This window comes from Phyllobates terribilis, unplaced genomic scaffold, assembly GCF_046119375.1.
Source record: "Phyllobates terribilis strain yellow unplaced genomic scaffold, ASM4611937v1 Scaffold_1__5_contigs__length_1240528914, whole genome shotgun sequence".
In the NCBI taxonomy this organism is placed as follows: domain Eukaryota; kingdom Metazoa; phylum Chordata; class Amphibia; order Anura; family Dendrobatidae; genus Phyllobates; species Phyllobates terribilis.
In genome coordinates, this window is record NW_027362761.1 from 140,035,746 (window position 1) to 140,061,224 (window position 25,479).

A 25,479-nucleotide genomic window follows, 5' to 3' on the forward strand; every position below is an offset into this window, starting at 1 on the left:
AACCCCTTTAAGCCTGGGTATTGGGTACTTGTGTTAGTGCCCACAGGGGAGAGAGCAAGCTCCTTACCAAGTGGCAGGGGCCTTATAGGGTGGTGGAAAAGGTGGGAGGGGTCAACTATAAAAAACACCAACCAGGGAAAAGGAAGGCCTTTCCCATATATTATGGCAACCTACTAAAACCCGTGGAAGCATAAGGACCCACTCGAAACCCCTTGCTGGTTGGCCCAGTCAGAAGCCAACCCTGCCAGCGTCAAAGTGGCAGGAACTTAGCTGCCTTCCAAAATTTAGCACGGCTGAAAATCGGTACCCAAAAATAGGGGCAGGTTCTTTGAGCTACTAGGTCACCCTCGTGTCATCAAGCTCGAGCCTCACGTTTGGGTCAATTTAAAGTCCTGTAGGTTGTGTGTGTTGGCAGATGGTGCCCAGCCCCTGGCTTTGGGCAGAAAGGTGGGGGGGTATGTAGCAAAGCCAGGTAGGCTAGGGTTAAACCTTAGTCCTACAGGTTCTGACTAGATCATCTGGCTGGCCTGCATATAACCAGGATAGCTGTTCTCCTTAGTTAGTCAGTCAGCTCAGGGAAGCGGACCAGACTGGATGCGTCCTGATCTTTAGTGAGAGACAGGCCAGAATCCCTCTCTGAGAAGAGTTTGTACAGGCAGTGTGCAGAACCGCAAGTATCAGTGGATGATATGGACAATAGCTGTTTTGTTTGGCTTAGTTGGGGCTAGCTCAGGTGTGTATGAGTAGCCAGGGTCTGTTCTATTTAGTTAGTTCCTGGACAAGGCTAGGGATTTATGTTTATGAGTTTGTTTCCGTGCTGTGGAGAGCAATAAAAACTGCAGGTGTTTGGACCTAAAGTGCACTGCTTGTGTGAACGCTACCGAAGGCCTAATGACTACCAGAGAGAGTGAATCCCAACAAGGCAAAGTCAAAAAATGCAGACAAATACCGCTATTTCATTAAAACACAAGTATATTGTCATGCAATCCACATTCATAGAAAACACTTACTTTGCAACATACACTTTACAGACATTGCACTTTCTGGTCCAAAACCAATGTTTTCGAACATTCAGTGGATAGAGCCTCCTATCTAAACAGTCCTCGTGGTGTATTAGCCTGTTAATGGGAAACAGAAAACGCAAACTGTTAAATTGTTCAATAAGATATTTTCCAAATGGCGACATCTAAAACACTGTAAGGCTTTAGTCTAAAAATGGCAGCTTTCTGTGATTTCTCATATGATCTGGTCTGATCTGTGCAGTTTGATTTTCCCAGTGGATGATACAGGTCTTTGTGCAACAACTTTCCCCTACTGAAGGCCAGTGCTTGGTGCCTTAAAGAGCACCTGTCAACAGGATTGTGCTTAGTAAACTACATGCAGTGGTGGGCGCCGTTACACGGATTAAAAGGATTACTGAGTTGATGAAATCCGCACTGTGGTTCTTGTTTCATCTTTGATTGCAGTTTTCAGTCAATTATATTCTGGTGCTTCAGGGTGGGACTGTGGGGTTAGGAAAAAAAAAAAATTACATCCAGCAAAATGGCACCGGCGCCCGTCCATGCGCAGTAGCAGCTATTGCTTGCCGACAGATGCTATTGTACACGCACCGTGGCCATTTTGTTGGAGCAAAAAAAAAAAAAGATCGGGACGCGATAGCTGCTACTGTGCATGTGCTGGCACCATTTTCCTAGATGTAAATCTTCTTTTTCCTAACCCCACATAGTATATGCATTATGGAAAATAGGAAGCAGGTCAGTGAAGGCACAGTGACCTGCCATAAGAGCATACAGATGAATCTATAAGCAGAGCGTCAGATAGAGCCCATCACACAGGCCGCCCCGATGCACCAGAATCTCATTAACTGAAAATCTTTGATTGCAGTTAAAAAAGACCCACCAAGGTATAATTTTACTCAGTGTAATGTCACCCACCTGACAGTGTATGTAGTCTACTGAGCACAATCCTGCTGACAGGTGCGCTTTAATGAAGTGCAAATCCACAGGAAATTGCAGTTGCCCGATATCTGACATGACACTTTCTGATACTTTTATGTGACAAAATATCAAAACAAAAAGCAATCAGCTTATTGACCTACCTTATATCTGTGAAAGTTACAATGTGCTCACAATCTCCTTGATGGCAGTACATGTAAGGGAAACCAATTTTTATATTGAGATCATTAAAAGTAAAGTCTTCCATTTTGGCTGACTGAAATTTCCCATAGCCTCTATCGCGGGATTCGGACCATTCAATTGTGGTTCTGGAAAACCATTCAAATACAAAACAGTGCATTAATATCAAATCATTGACATAACTAATTACCTATGAGATCATTGCATTATGCATTAATAAGAAAAGCGACAGCTCATCATAAACCAGAACACTCGATATTGAATAGTTTACTCTGCTTTGGTGAATATGGCAGTGGAGCAACTGACTAAAGATGACCTATCACCTCCTAGAAAGCCTCAATGTAAAAAAAGATCAAAAACAGAAAAGTATAAAATTCTTTATACAATTTTTTTTGATACTTAAATGTATATAATTGGAGCTAAAAAAATATTTTTGAAATTGGGTTTCATTAAAAACATTGCATTTTTTGTCTTCTATAGTGTTGGTGTTGTACTGTCTACTGGTGGCTGTAGAATGACTTAAAAGGGAATCTGTCAGTAGGATCAACCCTCCTAAGCAGTCTATATGGGCATGTAGGTCATAGGAAGCTGAATAACATGATACCTTGAAATCTGAGATTCGATGTATTAAATTGAAATCCATGCTTTTTTTAAACAGTCATGACTGAAAGTGTTAGCATCTTTTCAAGTTGTTCCAGAAAATAAAGTATTTTTCCCAGAACCTTATTGCAATTACACGTTTTGTTTTTTTTGTGCTGTTCCAATACATAAAAGGAAATAAACAGGAAAAAAAAGGTAAATTGGACATAATTTCACACAAAACCCCAAAAACGGTCCGGACAAAATTATTGGCACCCTCAACTTAATATTTGGTTACACACCCTTTGGAATAAATAACTGCAATCATGGGCTTCCTATAACCATTAACAAGGCTTCTTATACCTCTCAACTGGAATTTTGGAACACTTGTCTTGAAAAACCTTGAAGGGCATCCTTAAAAGATGGGATATCAAATAGCAAGTTGGGGCACATTAAAGAGAGTCAGTCACCATTGTATGGATTCACTCACAAAGTGTCTTGTTCACACAGGAAGGTTTATTCCAAAAAAAAGTTCATAACACTTCCAGCAAATGAAGATAAACAGCAATCATCTAAAAAGACACAGTGACGGCAACACTGACAGAGACCTTCCTAGACATCCATACCTTGTGTCACTGGCTGAGATTCACCAGCACCACAGGTCTACGCTTGGTCTCAGCTTATGGCAGTCTAACTAGCATACCAGAGGTGTTTCCACCTCCACTCCCAGGCAACTATGGAGCAGCTCAACTGCCATTTTATATCAGCTGCCAGGCCTAGACTGGAGATATGGGAGCAGTCAGTCCCACCCAGCTCTCCCAGCTGGTCCTAAAACCCAGACTCTGTACCCATTAAGAAAACCCTCTCAGCACTTTATGTACTGGAGCCTGCTTTTTTCGGGTTCACATCACCAAGGCTAGGCACCTCGGTGACACATTTACTCCATCCAGGATCTGTCCAGTTGCTTTCTTACAACCCCCCCCTCCGCCCAAAGCCGGGGGGGGCACCTTCTGCCATCATACAATGTACCCATGACATTGAATCCGCATGGCTTTATTGCTTTCCAGGCCCATGCTCTACCTTTATAGTTAAAAATCTGCAATGCCAGAAAGCACCGGGTCACTCGGGCATTGTTCTTCTCCCACATCCACCTCAGTGTGTCATGGTCCGACACTAACCTAAATTTTCTACCCAACAAATAGTACCCAAGTGCATCCAATGCCCACTTAATGGCCAGGCATTCTATCTCACAAGTGGACTGCTTACGACTTAAGTACATGACAGGGTGCTCCTCCCTGGTAATCTCCTGGGACAAGACAGAGATCGGGTCAACATCCGATGCGTCCGTCTGAACCAAAAACTTCAGAAGTCCGGTGCCACCAACCCTGACTGTTTGCAGAGGGCGAGCTTCAGTTCCTAAAAGGCCGCCACAGCTTCTGGGGACCATTTAGCCATCGTCAACTTTTTACCCTTCATTAGATTCATCAGAGGGGCTGCTATCGAGGCGAAATTAAGTAAAAATCTTCAATAGGAGCCCACAATGCCTAGAAAATGTCCTGACCTGCTTCTTTGAGAGGGGCTGTGGTCAACTCTGAATTGCCTCAACCTTACTTATCTGTGGTTTGATCTCTCTCCATCTTACAACATAGCCCAGATACTTTGTCTCCTCCATACCCATGGCGCTTTTCTTCCAGTTGATGATAAAACTCGCCTTCCTTAGGGTATCAAGTTCTGTCTGGATCTTGCTCAGATGACTTCCCCCAAACCTGGCTGAATATGACGATGTAATCTAGGTAGGCCACTGCATACTTTTTGGGGGTTGCCAAGATCCAGTCCATGGCTTTCAAGAAGGTGGCCGAGCTCCCGGCAACCTAAACGGCATCCTGACGTATTGATAACATCCATACAACTTTGAGAAGGCAGTTTTTTCCCTTGGATTCTTTGGAGAGGGGAATCTGCCAGTAGCCTTTGGTGACATCCAGGGTAGTAATGTACCGAGCCAGCCCTAACCTTTCAATGAGCTCAATCGGAATCCGATAGGGCTTCAAGCTGTCGCAAACATGAGGCTCCGTGAGAACCTTATGCTCTATGACCTGAGCAAGTCCTGGTAACTCTGAGAACAGGTGTCTGTTCTGGTGCAGTAACTCTCCGCACTGCTGCTTTTGGGAGCGCAACAGTGTCTTCCAACCTTGACATCTTCCACGTTGGCTTCCGACTTGGTGAACAAACAAGGAGCTTCCAGAGGTTCACTGTCCTGCCAAGGCTTGATCAGATTAACATGGTAAACCTGGTAAGGCTTCCTTTTCCCTGGTGGATGGACTTTGTAGTTTACTCTGCCAATCTGCTCCATCACTTCATATGGGCCCTGCCACTTGGTCAGAATTTGTACTCCACTGTGGGTATCAGCACAAGTACACGATCCCCAGGGTTGAACTGTCTCACCCTAGCTGACCTATTATACACCCTTGACTGTGCCTCCTGCGCCTTGAGGAGGTGCTCCTTCACAAAGGGCATCACGTTAGAACATGTAGCTTAGAAACTAGAGGATTGCTATTACACTCTTATAGAGTGCAGACTCTGCTTCCCGGGTCTTCTTCACTATAGCCAGGAGCGCACAGGGTGTCGGCCATACAACAGTTCAAATGGGGAGAAACCGGTAGAGGCTTGTGGGACTTCCATGAATGAGAACAGATGATTCAGTAGAAGACACGGTGACAGCAACACATACAGAGTCCTTCCTTGACAATCCACATACCTTGTGTCACTGGCTGGGACTCACCAGCAGCACAGGTCTACGCTTGGTCTCAGCTAATGGCAGACTAGCATGCCAGAGTATTTCCACCTCCACTCCCAGGCAACTATGGAGCAGCTCAATTGCCATTTTATATCAGCTGTCGGGCCTAGACTTGAGATATGGGAGCAGCCAGTCCCACTCAGCTCTCCCAGATGCTCCTAAAACCCGGACCCAAAATCTGGGCACATTAAAAACAAACAAACAAAAAAAAAAAAAACAACACTCAGCATTATGCGTGCTGGAGCCTGCTTTTCCGGGTTTCACATTACCGATGCTAGGCACCTCGGTGACGCATATTCCACCCAGGACCTGTCTATCTGCTTTCTTACACTCCCAAAATGCATTTTAAATGGGCTATACACTGTTGTGGGGGACTTATACCAAAATATACTAGCACTGTACCTGTTACAGATACAGTGCCTGAGAAAATAACTTAAATTCATATGCAAATGAGGAGGCTTCGGTGAACCCTTGGCTTGACCAAGAGTTTGGTGCACCATTACACCTCCTTATTTGCATACTGGGACTAATATACTCCAAAGTGCATCGAGTGCCATAGGAAGAAAGGATAAAGGAAGGAGAACATACCCAGACACTGTGTCCACGCACAAGCAAGCAGCATTCAAACTGTGCTCCTTCTAGAAAGGGAGCACTGTCAATCCAAAGTGGATAAAAGGCTTCAATATGCAAAACAGGAATGCATATCACTGTACCAAACTCTCGGCCATGCACCGAAGCTTCTACATTTGTATATCAAGTTATTTTTTCAAGTACTGTATTAGTAACCGACACTGTGCTAGTATGGTTGTTATAGGAGCTAAGCTCCTTACAACAATGTCTAGCCTATTTAAAATGTATTTTGGGGGTGACGGACTCACTTTAAAAATGTATTAAGATGGAAAAATATAATAAGAACATTATTATAAATAAAACAGATAGATAAGGAGCACACAGTCCTAAACATTTTTGCTGGTAGATGTAGATATACAACGCTGGCATTGTTAACAAATCCACATATTTGTTAACAGGAAGTAATAACTACAAATTTGACCAAAAATTACCGAAACCAGACTTTGGTGGTGTTCAGCTTTTTGGAAAAAAGTGCTGCATACATGGAAAAGAGAGAAAAGATTGTAGATAGCAGCACTCACCACTGGTACTTTAAAACAGGAACCTAATTAGGGTAACATGTGAGAAGTGTGGACCTGGAGGAAGAGACGAGCGACAGCTGTTTCACGTGAAACACGCTTCTTCTAGCTCATACATCGCAAGGAAACACACCTCCAATCAACAATACAAATACGAAAAACATGATTTACAAAAAGAATTTCTATCTAAAAATTACAAAGCATTAATTAATTTGCTAATGTAAGAATGGACTGAGATCATGTCGATCATTTAGTCCCAAAGGACCAAAAGCCTCTGGGGTTTTTTTTGTTGATAAAAAGAGATCTTTTTTCAACAAAAATCATCACCCACAATCGCATAAAGCAGCATATACCAAAAATTTACTATTGGCACATAATGAAGTGATTGGAGTTGTGAGTATAACAACCTAATTGTACCTGATTATTACAATATATACAACTCTGGCAAAAAGTCGTAAGTTACTTACCGGTAACGGGATTTTTCGGAGACCATGACAGCACCATGAGAGAGGGGATCCGCCCACCAAGGACAGGAAACCTACAGGATTAAAAGGGGCGGCCCTCTCTCTCGCCTCAGTTTGGATTACAGAGCATTGAGCGGACCACCAGGTTAGTAGACATGGTAAACAATGATAAAAATAATATTTTTATACAACACCACTAAGTGAGAGAATTATAATAAATAACTGAGGAGTGCTCCCATAAAGTGAAGGGAGGGAATATAAGGGTGCTGTCATGGTCTCTGAAAAATCTCGTTACCGGTAAGTAACTTAAGACTTTATCGGTCGACCATGACAGCACCACGAGAAAATTGCAGAGATGAAGAAGTTTAGGGCGGGACCACAGCCTGGAGCACCCTTCTTCCAAATGTGAGGTCAGATGAAACACCCAAATCCAGTCTATAGTGCCTATAGAAGGTAGATGGAGAAGACCAGGTAGCAGCCTTACATATGTCTTCCATCGAGACACCCGTCTTCTCCGCCCACGAGGTCGCCACTGCTCAGGTAGAGTGAGCCTTCAACCCCTGTGGCGCTTCCTCCCCGCTGGAGACATAAGCTACAGACATAGCTTCCCTGATCCACCTAGCTATGGTGGACTTAGCAACCTTAAGCCCTTTTCTAGCCCCTTGGTAGGAGATAAACCAGGAACTATCTTTCCTGAAAGCCTGGGTGACCGACAGGTACTTAATCACACATCTTCTAACATCTAAGGTATGGAATTCTGCCTCTTTTTGGTTACTTGGATTAGGACAGAACGAGGGTAGGACTATTTCTTGGAGTCTATGGAAACGGGAAGCTACTTTAGGGAGATATGCTGGGTCAGTTTTAAGAATTATTCTATTCTCCAGGATCTGAGTGAAAGGTGAAGCTGAAGACAGAGCCTGGATGTCACTAATCCTTCTAGCTGATGTTAGAGCTATTAGAAGCGCTGTTTTAAGGGTGATGGACTTAAGGGATGCTGAATCCATTGGTTCAAAGGGTGAACTAGTTAATGCCTTTAGAACTAAATTTAGATCCCAGGGTGCTAAATTGTTTTTGATAACAGGCCTGGATCTAAACGCAGCTTTGATAAAGCGAGAAATCCAATAATTTCCTGCCAGGTCACAGTTATATAGGGCACCTAAGGCAGAGACTTGGACTTTAAGGGTGCTTGTTGCCAACCCCGACTCGAGGACTTTCTGTAAAAATTCTAAAACTTTACCAATTGGCGCTCCCTCACCAACTGTAGAACCAGAGAAAGATAAAAAAAAATTCCAAGTTCTAGCGTAAATCCTGGTAGTGACAGGTTTTCTACTACGCATTAGTGTAATCACTAGATCTTGGGAGAATCCTTTGAGTTCTAACAGGGACCTCTCAAGTTCCACACCGTCAAGTGAAGGCCGGGAGCTTGAGGATGGACTATTGCACCCTGGCTGAGGAGATCCGGAATTTTGGGTAGGACCCAAGGATCGGAGATGGACATGTTCCTCAGGCATGAGAACCAGGGTCTCCTGGGCCACAAGGGGGCGATCAGGAGGACCCTCGCCTTGTCCTCTCTGATCTTTCTTAGAACAATGGGAAGGAGATTCAATGGTGGGAAGGCGTAGGCCAGACTGAAATTCCAAGTTATTTGGAGAGCGTCTACTGCCAGGGGGTTTTCTCTGGGATTTAGGGAGCAAGAGAGCTTTGTCTTTCGATTAGCCTTGTGGCAAAGAGATCTACCACCGGAAGACCCCATTTTCGGACTATTTGGGAAAAAATATCCAGCTTTAGTTCCCATTCGCCCTGCCTCAGAGAAAAACGGCTTAAGTAGTCTGCTTTTACGTTTTCTTTTCCTTTGATGTAGAGGGCCGTTAAGGAAAGGAGATGACATTCCGAAATCTGAAAATGATGATCCGTCACTTTCATCAGTGATCCAGCACGTGTACCCCCCTGATGGTTCACGTAAGCTACGGCTATCCTATTATCTGAAAGGATTTTAACATTCTTATCATGAAGGAAAGGCAAGAAATGATTAATCGCCTTATCCACTGCTAGCAGTTCCTTAGTGTTGGAGAAAAGACTTTTTTCAGCTTCTCACCAGGACCCCTGGGCAATCATATCCCCCAGATGAGCCCCCCATCTACGGAAGCTTGCATCGGTTGTAATTATTTTAGTGACTCTAAACACCCAGGGAACACCTCGTGACAGGTTCGCCATGTTCACCTACCACTGCAAGGACTCAACAGATCGGGGAGACAAGGACATTCGTCCTTCTAAATGCCCATTTAACAAAACCTCATTATGTAGAACATCCCATTGTAGAACCCTGGAGTGGTATTGTGCCCACAGAACCCCAGGAAGGCAAGATGACAGGGTACCCAACAAGGACATCGCAGCTCTAAGGGACAAGACCGGGTTTGATAATGCTTTCTCTGAATCCAGTATGATACCCAAGAACTGTTGTATTTTTGAAGGCACTACCCTGGACTTCTCTAGATTTAGGATCCAACCCAGACTTTCCAAGATGGAGGATACTAAATTAAGATGATTATCACATTGGTAGGCTGAGTCTCCAACTATCAAGAAATCATCCAGGTAAGGGATAATCAAAATATTATGTTCTCTAACGTGAGCCATGACTTCCGCTATAACCTTAGTAAATACCCTGGGGGCTATGGCCAGACCGAACGGTAAGGCTCTAAACTGGAAATGTTTAATTTCGTCATTATGATCAAAGCCACCCTAAGGTATTTCTGGAAGTCCATATGTATAGGTACATGGTAATAGGCGTCTTTTAGGTCTAACACTACCATGTAACAGCCTGAAAAAAGTAACTTTATTGTAGATTTAATGGATTCCATCTTAAAGGTGGTAACTAACAAAAACGTATTATGGGCTTTAAGGTTAATGATGCACCTAAAAGACCCGTCAGGCTTAGAAACCAAAAAGAGGCGAGTAGAATCCTAGTCCCCTTTCTGCTGTCGGGACTTCTACTAGGACCGCTTTATGGACCAAGTTCAGGACCTCCACTTGTAGGGCCGTTTGCTCTAATTCTGAGGAAAGGTTTGGGGTCAAGATGAATCTCCCACGAGGAATCTGCCGAAACTCGAACCTCAGACTGGAACCTGGGCTGTGAGTCATTGACTCGGTTTCCTGGGGCCTTGGTTAGAAGAAGAAGAGCCGAATAGGAGCCCTCTACCTTTCAGTCTGCGGTCTTCCCATTTCTCCTGACCCTTCTGTGGTCTTTTTCGTAGAAACCTTCTCCTATGGAAAGGACGTTTGTAAGTGGGGATAGACAAGCTAGGGAAACCTTTCTTTTAGTCACTAGCTTTATCCAGAAGTTCATCCAGAACAGGCCCAAACAGATGCTCTCCTTCACATGGAATAGTACAGAGTCTCGTTCTTGCTTGAATATCACGTGGCCAACATTTCAGCCACAAGGCTCTACGGGCTGAGTTGGACATGGCGGCTGACCTCGCTGCCAATCTGACTGAATCCGCAGAGGCATCTGCCAGGAAGACTGCTGCCCCCTGTAGGAGTGACATATCTAACAAAATCTCCTTCCTGCGGGTGTTATTTCTCAGATGGGATTTAAGTTGGTCCAGCCATATCATTAGGGACCTGGCGGTACAAGTAGCGGCAACCGCTGGTTTTAAGGCCCCCGCAGATGTTTCCCAGGTCCCTTTGAGAAAAGTGTCAGCTTTCCTATCCAAAGGGTCCTTAAGAGCCCCCATATCGTCAAATTGGAGAGAGGACCGTTTAGATGCCTTAGCTATAGCCACATCTATTCTGGGGGCTTTCTCCCAGGAGGAAGAAGCTGAGTCTTCAAAGGGATATTTTCTTTTAAAGAACGGAGGAAGAATACCCTTTCTCTCTGGCCTTTTCCATTCTCTACGTATCAAGTCCTGAATTTTATCGTTAAAGGGAAAACTTCTTCTTTTCCTCTGCCCCAGCCCCCTGAACATAACATCCTGGACTGATTTTTCCGGTCCGGCATCTGTAATACCAATGGTTGACCGAATTGCTTTAATTAAACCATCAACACCATTAAGGGGAAAACAATTCTGACCAGCACCACTATCTGAGGAAGTGGACGATGAAGAGGCTGCGTCGTCCGAGTCCAACTCATAAGCCGACGACAGGGAGTCATCAGGGGCTGGGGAGATCTCACGGTCTGTATCCACCTTTCCTTTCGTTTTTTTGGCGAGGATTTTACTGATTTCCAACTTGACCAAGGTTCTTAATCCCGAGGTCAGGCTAGGGGTCTCCTGCCAGCATTTGATTTATACAGGACTGACACAATTTTTTGGGATACGAGTCGGGAAGGACGGAGTTACACAATGCACACTGAATATGCCTGGTCTTGGAGGTACACTTCTTCCCCTATTAAAATTAGAAGGGGAGAAGGGATACTTTCTCAAAAGATCACTTACCCAGGTGACTCAAAAAAGGCTGGTACCGATTTGGAGGAAGGACCCTTCTCAGCTGGGGGATCATCCCTGGAGGCTGCAGATTCGTCCATCCTGCTGGAGCCGTGATGACTGGACTTAGACCCCGAACCTCTTTTTCCTGGGGACCGGGCATTACCAGAAACACGAGGGCGATGCACTTTTTGGGGCTCCCCAAACAGCCGCTGAGATGGTGGAGATGGCGGCTGCTCAACTTGCTGCTGCTCATTATCAGACTCCATGATGAGAACAAGCTGGGAAGCCCTGAACAGTGGTGCTTGGGCCAGTTAAGTAGCACCTGTTCCACCCCTCAGCCATCTGATTTCGACTGAATACATTTCCCTATTTCCTTTTTCTTTTTTTTTAACAAAAAGGGACGCCGGCCCCGACGCTGTGGTTAATACCTCACTTACAATTAGGTGCACGTGACCGGACTTCCGGGTAATGGTCACGTGATCGCCCCGAGGTGCGGTGACGTCATCGGGCCGCGACTTACAGGAGGAGGCCGGAAGTGCGCGCCCGCACGAGCCTTGTGCCGGGAAGCTCCAGTCGCCGCCGCTCCAGGTAGGCTCTGCCAAGATCCACGTGCCTGCTACCCGGGATTGGGGCGCAACATCGGATATCCAGCACGCCGACCTCCGCTGGGTGTCGATGGGGACGACATCCCACGCAACCCGCCTGTCTTGAGGGCGATGGTGGGCTCTGCCATCCCAGATAGGGGCGCAGTCCCACTGCAGTCCAGATCAGACCAGGGGCAGACTCCTCCACAGAAAGGGGCGCAAACTTGGCTGAAGCAGCTGATGAAAGGGCTGCCACCCCAGATAGGGGCGCAGCCTCCTGCTTATCCGATGCAAAATATGCTGTGCCACTCCCAGATAGGGGTGCACCCACAAAGCAGACACTGGAGCTGCAGATCCTAGATAGGGGCGCTGCTCGACAGCAGTCGCCATCCGGGTTTTTTCCACGAGCCTGAAATAGGTTCCCTGCATCAAGGACAGGAAACCAAACTGAGGCGAGAGAGAGGGCCACCCCTTTTAAGCCTGTAGGTTTCCTGTCCTTGGTGTTCGGATCCCCTCTCTCGTGGTGCTGTCATTGTCGACCGATAAATTAAGAGACCACTGCACAGTTTTCTAAAAATCACCATCTCTACATGTCTGACAGCCATTCCATTCCAGTGTCAGCTGAATTCCAACCAAAGTACACCTCATTCTACTTAATGTGGACTACTACTACTTACTGAACCAAATCTTATGTAATGAGGTAAAGTATGAAAAACACTGCTGTGGTCTTCACAATCCTCTTGCAATAGGACAAGCTGGATGGCAAAACAAGTGCTAGGAATAGCCCAAAAGTAATTTGAATGAAAAAATAACTTTTAACCATGCCAAAGGAGTTGAAAAGAAAAGTCTTGAGTGAGAAAAAGAAGGGCTCAATTCTGGCTTTACTATCAGAGGGATACAGGGAGCGTCATATTGCCTCCATCCTTAAAATTTCGAAGACGGCAGTCCATTACAACAAGGTCAAGCAGCAGACATTGGGGACAACAAAGCTACAGACCGGAAGAGGGCGAAAGCGGCTCTTCACTGACCGGGATGACAGTCATCTTATTAAAATGTCCCTCAATAACTGCAGGATGACATCAAGTGACCTACAAAAGGAATGGCAAATGGCAGCTGGGGTGAAGTGCACGGCAAGAACAGTTCGTAACAGGCTCCTAGAGGCAGGCCTCAAGTCATGTAAAGCTAGAAAAAAGCCTTTCATCAATGAGAAGCAAAAGGAGAGCCAAGTTGAAGTTTGCCAAAGATCATAAGGATTGCAACATAGAGGACTGGAGTAAGGTAATCTTCTCTGATGAGTCTAATTTTCAGCTTTGCCCAACACCTGGTCGTCTAATGCTTAGACGGAGACCTGGAGAGGCATACAAGCCTCAGTGTCTTGCATCCACTGTGAAATTTGGTGGAGGATCGGTGATGATCTGGGGATGCTTCAGCAAGGCTGGAATTGGGCAGGTTCATCTTTGCAAAAGTCGTATGAATCAAGCCGCATACAAGGTTATCCTTGAAAAATACTTGCTTCCTTCTGTTCAGGCAATGTTGCCAAACTCTGAGGACTGTTTTTTCCAGCAGGACAATGCCCCATGCCACACAGCTAGGTCAATCAATGTGTGGATGAAGGAGCAACACATCAAGACCTTGTCATGGCCAGCCCAATCTCCAGACCTGAACCCCATTGAAAACCTCTGAAATGTAATCAAGAGGAAGATGGATAGTCACAAGCAATCAAACAAAGAAGAACTGCTTACATTTTTGTGCCAGGAATGGCATAAGGTCACCCAAAAGCAGTGTGAAAGACTGGTGGAAAGCATGCCAAGATGCATGAAAGCTGCGATTAAAAATCATGGTTATTCCACCAAATATTGATTTCTGAACTCTTCCCGAGTTAAAACATGAGTATTGTTGTTTCTAAATTAAAAAGCTTTGAATTTCGGAGACATGTTGTCAGTAGTTTATAGAATAAAACAACAATGTACATTTTAGTCAAAAATATACCTATAGGCTGCGTGCCCACGTTGCGGATTACAAGCGTTTTTGATGCGGAATTTCCGCAGCATAAACGCTTGTAAAACGCTTGTTAATCCGCACCCCATGGTCCCCAATGAGAATCTGCAAGTTCTATGCCCATGATGCGGATTTTTCCGCAGCGTTTATGCTGCGTTCAAAAATCCGAAGCATGTTCATTAATTTTGCGTTTCTGCATGCGGAATTGCCTTATTCAATGCATGAAAAAACGCAAGGCAATTCCGCATGTCGAAAACGCGTGAAAAACGCGCAAAAAACGCGTGCGGAATTCCGCATGCGTTTTTCTGGGAGAGGACATGCGGAAATGAAGCAGAAATTTTCTGCTTCATTTCCGCAACGTGGGCACATAGCCTTAAAGAGAAAAATCAGAGAAAATACAAATTTTGCAGTGGTCTCTTAATTTTAGCCAGAGCTGTATATTTAAAATAATAGCAGTGTATACACTTAAAATTCCCTCTCGGTACACTCCTATTTAGCCAGTCTGTATTTTTATGTTGGATCTATGTTTCAGACCTTCAGATTGTTGTAAAATGTTGTGGATTTGCATTTGGAACCAGTACCGATATCAAGTGATGGTCGACATAGATCTTTTTTCTCAACAAAAAGTTATTATTTTATCCAAAATAACAGAGGCTTTAGGTCATTTGGGACTAAAAATATTCAACATAACCTCAGTCCATTCTTACATTAGTAAATTAATTAGTGCTTTGTACTTCTTAGATAAAAATTGTTTTAGTAAATAATGTTTTTCTTATTTGTATTGTTGATGGGCGGTATGATAAAATAGGAGGTGTGTTTCTTTGTGACGTGTGCGCCTGAAGAAGCGTGTTTCAAGCGAAACAGCTGTCACTCGCATCTTTCTCCAGGCCTACACTTCTCACGTTACTCTAATAAAGTTGCCGTTTTAAAATACCAGTGGGGAGTGCCGCTATCTACAATTTTTTATCTCTAAACACTTTTGCATATAAGAATACTACTCACAATTACACATTTGAACGAAAACTGCCCTAATAGCACAGCCTAAAAATCAAATAGGACAAATACAGTACACAAACAGATAAATGTAACATCTGCTTATGGATGTATACAAGGCGAGTAATTTACCTGCTAATATCTCTACATTCTGGATATCTCATATCATTGTAAAATATGCCTTCAAAATAAAAGAACGCCGATTTGAAGAGCTCCTGAAATAAACATGAAAGTGGTTAGAGAAAAAAATCCTTTAAATTGAATTTAACTTAATTATGAAGCTTAAAAGGAATCTGTCACATTTGACAGGCTGCTCTTTAACTCTAAACCCCTTCTGGATTGACCAATTTTGGGCCTTCAGGACAAAGATTTATTTTTTTTTTAAACAATCGCATTCAAAGGTCCATAACATTTTTATTTCTCCTTCTATATAACTGTTTGCTGGCTTGTTTTTTTTCCGGGAGGAGTTGTATTTATCATTGGCAACATTTTTGGGTACATATAACTGATTTACCAACTTTCATTAAAAGGGATTGTATAGTCTTGGGGCCCAAGTGTGCATTCTTTCTATGTGACTGCAGACCTGTGAATCCTTACAGTGTGAGCTGTCAGGATGCGTCGGTAGCAGGCAGTCATGTGACCGCAATTATTTATTTTTTATTATTTATTTTTTTATTGCATACTTCTGGCCACATTACGAGTAGACATGTCCGGCCTCACTCCATTCACTTGTATAGAGCGTGGCCACACACATCTAGTCAGCACGTGACCGCATGTATGCATATCACATACTTGCAATCACGCCCGCCCGCTCACTCTCGGACCGGCGAATTCTGATGGAGCGCACTGTGAGGATTCACAAGTCTGCAGCAACAGAGTGATTGCACACTTGAGCGCAAACATTGGGCAACCCCTTACACTTCTTTTTATAGGATGACAAGAAAAAACAAAAAAACAAAAACAGTAATTCTACAGTATTTTATTTTTTTGTCATTAAATTATGGTGATGATACCAAATATATAGTCATATTTGCGCTTTGTTACTCATACATATATTATATATTTTATTACTACCATTTTGCTAACCATGAAACATTTTGATCACTATTCTTGCACGACGGGAAAAATATATAAAAACTTTTTTTTCTTTTGCGGCATTCACCATCTGAGATAAGCAATGAAACAGTTTTAAAGTACGGGTCGTTACGAGTGCAATGATACGAAATATGTGGGGGTGGTTAAAGGTTTTTTTATTTAAATTGGAAATTTTTGTTTCACTTTCTAGTTTTTATTTTTTCCTGTACAATACTTATTAGTTCCACAGTGGTACTTTTGATCACAGACGATACGCTGCACTACTTACTTAGTATTGCATTATCATCTCAGTCCGTCAGTGATTGGCTGCTTACAGGTAGCCCATCAGACCAGCAGTATCTGGTAAGCTGAGGTGTAAGGCAGATCACTCTCCGGGAGTCCCTGCCAGCTGACGGAGGGGGGGGGGGGGGGGGTGAAACTTTCCCTTATATTGACCCCTGGATGAAGCGTTTCAATGCGAAACAAGAGTCGGGTGTGGTGGTTTACCGAGATCGACTGCTGAGGAAATTTCATGTGCTTTATTTACCTGACTTTGCTCTAGTAATCATGCTCATTGTAATAAGCCATCATATGTTTTTAGTCACTGGACAGAATTAGATCTATAACATTAGTGGTATTCCATCTTTCCACTTATTAAACAGTTTTTACTGTTGGAAACTTTGCCATTACCTATTGTATTGACAGATATGCTACTGAATGCTTTAGAACACCGCTAGATATTATTAATCGTTATGGGGTTTAACCTAATCATTGTATGATTCATGTACAAGGGTACAATGGCCTCTAGCATAATATCTATTTCTATATGTTTACAAGATATTATCAATTGTTAGGTATGAATTGCTATGCCCATAGTAATGTATGATCTTCCTGAGAGTTACATGTACAGATAACTATTTTACAGTGATGAGTCACATTCATTATATTTTGCTGTAAAGCACATACCCATTACTGTACTCAAATATACCCACTTATTGTATTGGCAGTAGTTTTCTCACTTTTTTATATGTCTTCTACTGTTATGTACTTAATAATAAAAAAATAACCTTTTAACATTGGCCTTTGTGTAAAGCCTATCTTTTTTGGAGATCGTTCTGTACAGGGTGGGCCATTTATATGGATACACCTAAATTAAATGGGAATGGTTGGTGAGATCAACTTCCTGTTTGTGGCACAGTATATGGGAGGGGGAAAACTTTTCCAGATGGGTGGTGACCATGGCGGACAATTTGAAGCCGGCCATTTTGGATTCCAACTTTATTATTTTCAATGGGAAGAAGGTCATGTGACACATCAAACTTATTGAGAATTTCATAAGAAAAACAATGGTGCGCTTGGTTTTAACGTAACTTTATTCTTTCATGACTTATTTACAAGTTTCTCTTTGTTTACAGCCATTGACATGTCGCAGAGGTTAACACGTGAGGAGCGGATAGAAATTGTGTTGATGTTTGGTGAACGCAGTACCTGGGTCATTGCAGCAGATTTCAATGCAAGACACCCTACGAGACCACCCATCTCCCATGCTACAGTTAGCAAACTGCTTGCCAAATTTCGTGAAACAGGTTCAGTGTTGGATTTGTCAAAATGTGGACTCAAGAAAACTGTCACTAATGAAGAAACATCAGTGGCTGTCCTAGCTGCATTCAGCAAGAGCCCACAGCGTAGCACTCGCCGCATGTCACTGGAGAGTGGCATCAGTCGAACATCCCTTCGGCGGATATTAGCTACTCACAAATGGCACCCTTAAATCCAGCTGCTGCTGCATCTCAATGAGGATGACCCAGATCGGCGCATAATATATATATTATTTTTGAAGGGTGCAAATCATTATTTTACATATGTTTTACACATGTAATCAAATTGAAAGGTATTACAGCAATTATATGAGACCTTTTACCTTGCAAATATTGTCAGGTGCCAGGTCTGGATTGTTGCTAAATTCTCCTCCAATCTGCAAGTCACTGACACAATTAATGGCGTCTCGAAGTTCTGTCAGCCTCTGGCTACCTAACACCATAAATGTTTCATAGGGCTTGTACATCTTGTGCTGGGGGGAAAAAGATAAAATACAATCACAGTTTATGATGTCAGGCATGCAGCACATACATATTCTACATTTAGCTTACGCTCTGCAGTCAGTGTAAGCTATATGTAGAATCGGTGCCCTGTGACATTAGTGGTTGTCCCGCACCTGTGCCCAGCAATTGCGATATTTCACATTACTTTTCCGCCCTTCTATGGGCACTGGCTTCTTGTTTCTTCTGTGCAAGTACCCATAGAAGGGCGGAACAACGCAATTGAAGGGCGCAGCCCTGTGACACTGATGGGAGGAGACAGATACGCAAATGAAGACCGGAAGCAAAGTTTTCTTCCAGGCACCGCACACCCCAGAGCCTGGAAGAACACATTAACATAAAGGAATAAAAGATGATTTCTGCACAACAAGACTGCATATATGGGGCATACAGGTATGACTTAAGAATTCTATAACCTGTATGCCCATATTAATAGGTTAGGTACCTCCAAAGGGGTGACCGATTCCCTTTAAGTCAAGAAACCCATACACAGAAACTTCAGGGGTCTTACTGCAGAATTCAATGTGAAAGGAGTTTCACTATCTTACCGACTACATGCATCACAAATAAAATAAAGTATTCTAGTTTAAAGAATAAATGCAAACCTTCTGAAAGATAACAGGATAAACGAGATTCATAGTGATCACCAATTCTCCCTCATGAACCAGATCTGAAGGATCTTCCGGTCTTGCTCCTAAACCACGAGACTCCTAGAAATAAAGAGAATTTACACAGTTATTTTTCTGCCCTACAGACTATATTGCTACCATTAATCGATTTGTTATATATAACTTTATTTTATTTTCATCTGCATGTTTTTTTTTTCCTTTTCAGCAGGCTGCATTGCTCATGAAGTATGGATACTCAGTTACAGGCAATTTATAGACTTGAGTGTTCAAACTGTAGCCTGCAAGCCACATCCAGCCTTTTAACTGATCCTGTCCAGCCAAAGGACTAGAAACAGTGGTGTATTGCAACATGCATCCACTCCCCAATGTGGCATCTTGATTTCAATAGTATCTGAATCCTTACAATGCATATACACAAATACAGTAATGGAAGAGAGCCATCAGCTAACTCTCTTACCATTCAGCCGGTGTCTAATTCTCAGCACAGCAGGCGTGATGTCACCAGATTGAGCCTGCTGCATGGAGCCTCAATGCTTTACACAGTACACAGACCAGAGAAGTGCATCAGGGAGACAAGACAAGGTGATTTGTTTTCTTTTTTCGGAAGTCATTAGTTGTGGAGGGCACTGCGGGGCATCATACTGTGTTGTGTGGGCTATGGGGCATCGTACTGTGTTGTGGGAAGCTATCAGGGCATCATACATTGTCTGCTGGAGATTGTTGGGACATCATAAAGTGTGGGTGCCTGTGGGGCTCATCATACTGTGTGGAAGGTCGTGGAGGCATCATACTGTGTGTTGGGAGATGTGAGGGCCACGATACTGTGTGTCGGGGAGGTTGTGGGGCATCATATTTGATGATCAAGGTACAAATTAGGGAATGTACACACGATGCGGTTTTAATGCGTTTCCGCAGCGTTTTTTCCGCCGTGGAAACGCATTAAAACCGCTTGTTAATAGGTCTGCCATGTATAGCAATGGTAATCCGCACAGCACATGATACAAAAATTTCCGCTCCGGATTACCATTGCGGTAAAAATCGCAGCAGGACCATTTATTGAGCAATTCCATCGCAAATACGCACTCATTGACTTGCATTGAATCGCAGCAAACCCACATGTATAATATCTATACATGCGGATTTGGGGCGTTTCAAAGAAAATAAATAGGCGTGAAATTGTGCTAGAATCGTGCTGCAGGTGGTACTCTGTTTGGGAGAGGAGGCTGATACTCCTCTCATCTGACCGCTGCTCTGGCTGATAACAGCGAGAGCAGCGTGGATGGGAGGAGCAGCAGTCTGCTCTTTCCAACCCGTGTGCCCGCGGTAAAAAAATAAAAATAAACCTATACTCACCTGTCTGGCGGCCCCCGGTGTCCTCCTGGTCCCCAGCGGCGATGTCTTCAGCCTGGCGGCCAGCGGTACACTGCTGGGAGGAGGCTCATTCCCAGTACTGTACTGCGCTGCCAGAACCTGCGCTGACGTCACCAATCACCTGATGGTCATGCGACCATCAGCAGATTGGTGACATCAGCGGTCAGCTGATGGTCACGTGACCATCAGGTGATCAGTGCCGGCAGCAATCAGCTGATGGTCACGTGACCATCAGGTGATTAGTGACGTCAGCGCAGGATACGTTGTGTCCAAAGCGCTGCTGAGTGCTGATCGGGGGGCGTAGTGGCTAACGAACCAACTTTGAGATATTATTTAATGGCCAGGGACCATGTTTGCCTAATGACACCTTCCCAGGCTAAAATTAACAGCTCACAGCAGTCACATAAATTACATGAATAGAAATGCTAATGAAGATTGGGTGAATGGGACTAGCTGACACCCAGCTCTTGTTTGGTGGTGTCAAGGTGTCAGACCTTTTCATGACCAAACTTTAAAGTAAAGAAACACACAGACACAGTGTAAACACTTTATTTGAAATACAACAGACCCATTCTTTAAATCATTTAAATGAACCAATATACTCACCCCAGATCTGGCAATCCAAGGGCTTAAGCAATGTCCCGTCAAATAACTTTATTTAGCTCCAAAAAGCATTAATTGATGTACAAAAACGCTTCAAAAAACGCATGTAAAAATGCTTCAAAAACATATGTAAATCCACATGCGTTTTTTTCTGCCAGGGAGAGGCAAAAACGCTCAGGAAATTTCTGCTTCAAAGCCTGAACGTGTGCACATACCCTTATATTTATTATATATAGTCAAGGCTGAACAACAGGAGAGGTGATTTATCAATTTTTTAGAAAAAACAGTAAAGTTATATTGATTTCATTTAGCTGCTAAAGAATTCAAGCAACAATAAGACCTATCGTAATATGTACTAGCAGTTAGTCACCATACTTAATTCTGCTCAATACTAACCCCCTCACCCGTGGGGCCATTGTCAGTTTTTCCTCCCCTTCTTCCAAGAGCCATAACTTTGAGAGCTTTTTTTTTCCGGATAAGGTGCACCATTGATTTTACTATATAGCGTACTGGAAAATGTGGTGAAATTTAAAAAAATTTAAAAAAAAAAGTGCAATTCCCCATTTTTTTTTTTTTTTTATTTACCAATGTTCCCTACATGGTAAAACTGACCTGGCCATATGATTCTCCAGGTCAGTATGAGTAAGCAGATACCAAACATGTATCGTTTAATTTTATTTGGTGGAAAAAAAAATTTGTATGAAAATTTTATCTTCGTTTTAACCATTTTCCGAGGCCCATAGAGTTTTCATTTTTCCTGATTTGGGGCTGTGTGAGGGTTTATTTTTTTGCACCTTGAGCTGACATATTTACTGACTAGTGATGAGCGAGCGTGCTCGTTTAACCCTTTCGCTGAACACACTCCGGTGCTTTCCGAGTATCTTCGGTGTGCTCGTATATTAAGTTCGAGTCCCTGCATGATTTATGACTGCTTGGGAATCCTCACGTGTTGAGGCTAACTAACAAAAAGGCAATCTCTGCATGTGTGGAGGCTGACTGTTTGTTAGTCAGCCTCAACACATATGAGGATTCCCTAACAGTCATAAATCATGCAGACGCAGGGACTCGAACTTAATATACAAGCACGCCGAAGATACTCGGGAAGCACTCGAGCGTGCTCGGCAAAAGGGTTAAATGAGCACGCTCGCTCATCAATACGGATTACATTTTGGGGTAGATACGATGTTTTAATCGCCTCTCAAAGCATTTTATTGCAATGTTGCGACGGCAGTTTCAATTTTTATTTGCGTTACACTGTTTAGTGATTAGAATAATTTACTTTATATTTCGATAGTTTGGACAATTCTGAACACAATGATATCAGGTACGTGTATTTTTTTTTTTAATTGTTTTATTTTCATTGGGGCAAAAGGATTCAATTTATTTATTAGGAACAGAATTAACAAGAGGAGAGGAGGTGTTAAATTGTATGTTATTAAAACATATCTCCACAGAGATCCAAGCTTCAGAGAATGGTAGCTTTGCAGAAACTGTTTGGGTAAGAATATAAGGAGAGAATAACAGAAAGGACACTATTGTAGGTGTTTACTATAGGCCACCTGAACAGACAGGAGATATGGATAAACTCTTTTTGCATCAGATGTCATTGTTCTCAAAAAAGCACCACATAGTGATCATGGGAGATTTTAACTATCCAGATATTTGTTGGGAATCTGTCAGGCAAAAGTAATGGGTCCAGAAAATTCTTATCTTCTCTCGCTGACAACTTTATCTTTCAAAAGGTAGAAGAGAGTACAAGAGGATCTGACATCTTGGACCCAATTCTTACCAACAGGGAGGAAACAATCCCAAAAATAATGAAGAATTGGAAGCATTTAAAGAGACCAGAATGGATTAACACAGAACTTAACGAAATGTATATCAAATGGAAAGAGGGGGGCATATCTAAAGAATATAATGCTGTCTGCAGGGAATGCAGGGCAAGCATCAGAAGAGCTAAAGCCAGTAATTAAGTGAGGTTTGCAGGAGAGACCAAAAGCAATAAAAAAGGATTTTGGGGGCATGTCAAAAGCAAAAGAATAGCCAAAGATGCTATAGACGTTTTACAGGATGAAAAGGGTGAAGTGGTCAAAAATGATTTTGAGAAGGCCGAACTTTTAAATTCCTAATTTGCATCTGTGTTCTCTAAGAAAACAATTGTAACATCAACTGATCTTTGCTGTGCTATCGAAGGAATAAAAGAGCCCACACTATCTATAAACAGAGAGATGCGAGGAATCACTTAGCTAATTTAAATGAATTTAAATCTCCTGGTCCAGCCTAGGGTACTGAAACAGATAGCAGAGCAAATTGCAGAACCCAGAATCTTTGAAAAATCCTGGAGAACAGGAGAAATCCCAGAAGATTGGAGAAGGACAAATGTTATCCGTATCTTCAAAAAAGGAAAGAAGATGGAGCCAGGAAATTACAGGCCAGTGAGCCTTATTTCTATACAAGGAAAGATTTATGAACAAATTATTAAACAGCATGTATGCAAGTACTTAATAATAAAAATAATAATTTTTATTTATATAGCGTCAACATATTCCGCAGCACTTTACAATTAAGATAAGAATACAGAAATTAACCAGAGCCAGCATGGGTTTATAGCAAATAAGTCATGCCAGACTAATCTAATTTCCTTCTATTGTGGAATCACTGACTGGGTGGATCAGGGAAATGCAGTAGATATAGTATATCCTGACTTCAGCAAAGCATTTGATAAAGTATCTCATACTATCCTTATTGAAAAAATAAACAAGTATGGGATTGTCAAGGCTACAGTTAGGTGGATTCATAACTGGCTCAGTGTTCGTACTCAAAGAGTGGTAATAAATGGCTCCAATTGTAAGAGTGTTTCAAGTGGGGTACTACAAGGCTCTGTCCTGGCCCCAGTGTTGATCAATTATAAAAATGTTGAACTAGATAAGGGAACTGAAGGTAAGCTAATCAAAGTTGCAGAAGATGCAAAGCTAGGAGGGATAGCCAACACTAGAGAAGACCGAGAAAGGATTCAGAAGGATCTAGATAAGCTTGAACAATAGGCAGCGACTAATATAATGGTATTTAAAAAGGGAGAAACGCAAGATTCTACATTTGGGCAACAAAAACGAAAATTACATAAAACAGGATGGGAGGAATAGAACTAAGCAACAGTACATACGAAAAAGACTTGGGTATAGATAATAGATCACAGACTGCACATGAGTCAACAGTGTGATGCAGCAGCAAAAAGGCAAACAGTTCTGGGATGTATTAAGAGAAGCATAAAGTCTAGATCACGTTAAGTAATTAACCCCCATCTAGAATACTGACCAAGTTCTGGGCAAGACATTTTGAAAAAAAGACAATGAAAAACTGGAGCAAGTTCGGAGAAGAACTACCAGGATGGCGAGCGGACTGCAAAGTATGTCCTACGAGGAATGGTTGGAGGATTTGGGAATGTTTAGCTTGCAAAAAAAAAAAGGCTAAGAGGAGACGTAATAGCGGTCTACAAATATTCTGAAGGGATGTCAGAGTGTACAGTCATGGCCAAAAGTTTTGAGAATGACACCAAAATTATATTTTCACATGATCTGCTGGCCTCTGGTTTTTATTAGTGTTTGTCTGATGTTTATATCACATACAGAAATATAATTGCAGTCATATTTTGAGTACCAATAGGTTATATTGACAGTTAGAATGAGTTAATGCAGCAAGTCAATATTTGCAGTGTTGCCCCTTCTTCTTCAAGACCTCTGTAATTCTCCCTGGCATGCTCTCAATCAACTTTTGGACCAAATCCTGACTGATAGCAGTCCATTCTTGCATAATCAATGCTTGCATTTTGCCAGAATTTGTTGGTTTTTGTTTGTCCACCCGTCTCTTGATGATTGACCACAAGTTCTCAATGGGATTAAGATCTGGGGAGTTTCCAGGCGATGGACCCAAAATCTCTATGTTTTGTTCCATGAGCCATTTAGTTATCACCTTTGCTTTACGGCAAGGTGCTCCATCATGCTGGAAAAGGCATTTTGGGGCGCCAAACTGCTCTTGGACGGTTGGGAGAAGTTGCTCTTGGAGGACATTCTGGTACCATTCTTTATTCATGGCTGTGTTTTTAGGCAAGACTGTGAGTGAGCCGATTCCCTTGGCTGAGAAGCAACCCCACACATGAATGGTTTCAGGATGCTTTACAGTTGGCATGAGACAAGACTGGTGGTAGCGCTTACCTCTTCTTCTTCGAATAAGCTGTTTTCCAGATGTCCCAAACAATCAAAAAGGGGATTCATCAGAGAAAATGACTTTGCCCCAGTCCTCAGCAGTCCACTCCCTGTACCTTTTGCAGAATATCAGTCGGTCCCTGATCTTTTTTCTGGAGAGAAGTGGCTTCTTTGCTGCCCTCCTTGAAACCAGCCCTTGCTCAAAGAGTCTCCGCCTCACAGTGCGTGCAGAAGCACTCACACCAGCCTGCTGCCATTCCTGAGCAAGCTCGGCACTGCTGGTAGTCCGATCCCGCAGCTGAAACAGTTTTAAGATACGGTCCTGGCGCTTGCTGGTCCTTCTTGGGCGCCCTGGAGCCTTTTTGACAACAATGGAAGCTCTCTC

At 42.9% G+C, this 25,479-nt stretch overlaps 1 protein-coding gene across 2 annotated transcripts in view; it reads right to left on the reverse strand.

Annotated features, from left to right (window-relative positions):
* Positions 1–25,479, reverse strand: part of SNAPC3 (small nuclear RNA activating complex polypeptide 3) — a 66,049-nt gene that overhangs the window by 9,014 nt on the left and 31,556 nt on the right. For both annotated transcript variants that reach the window (XM_073652312.1, XM_073652304.1), the window contains 5 exons: positions 18,895–18,999; positions 18,112–18,261; positions 15,249–15,331; positions 2,099–2,263; positions 1,011–1,118 (listed from right to left, as the gene is read on the reverse strand). In XM_073652312.1, the coding sequence (XP_073508413.1) occupies positions 1,011–1,118; positions 2,099–2,263; positions 15,249–15,331; positions 18,112–18,261; positions 18,895–18,999 (611 nt within the window). The remainder of the gene's footprint in view (positions 1–1,010; positions 1,119–2,098; positions 2,264–15,248; positions 15,332–18,111; positions 18,262–18,894; positions 19,000–25,479) is intronic.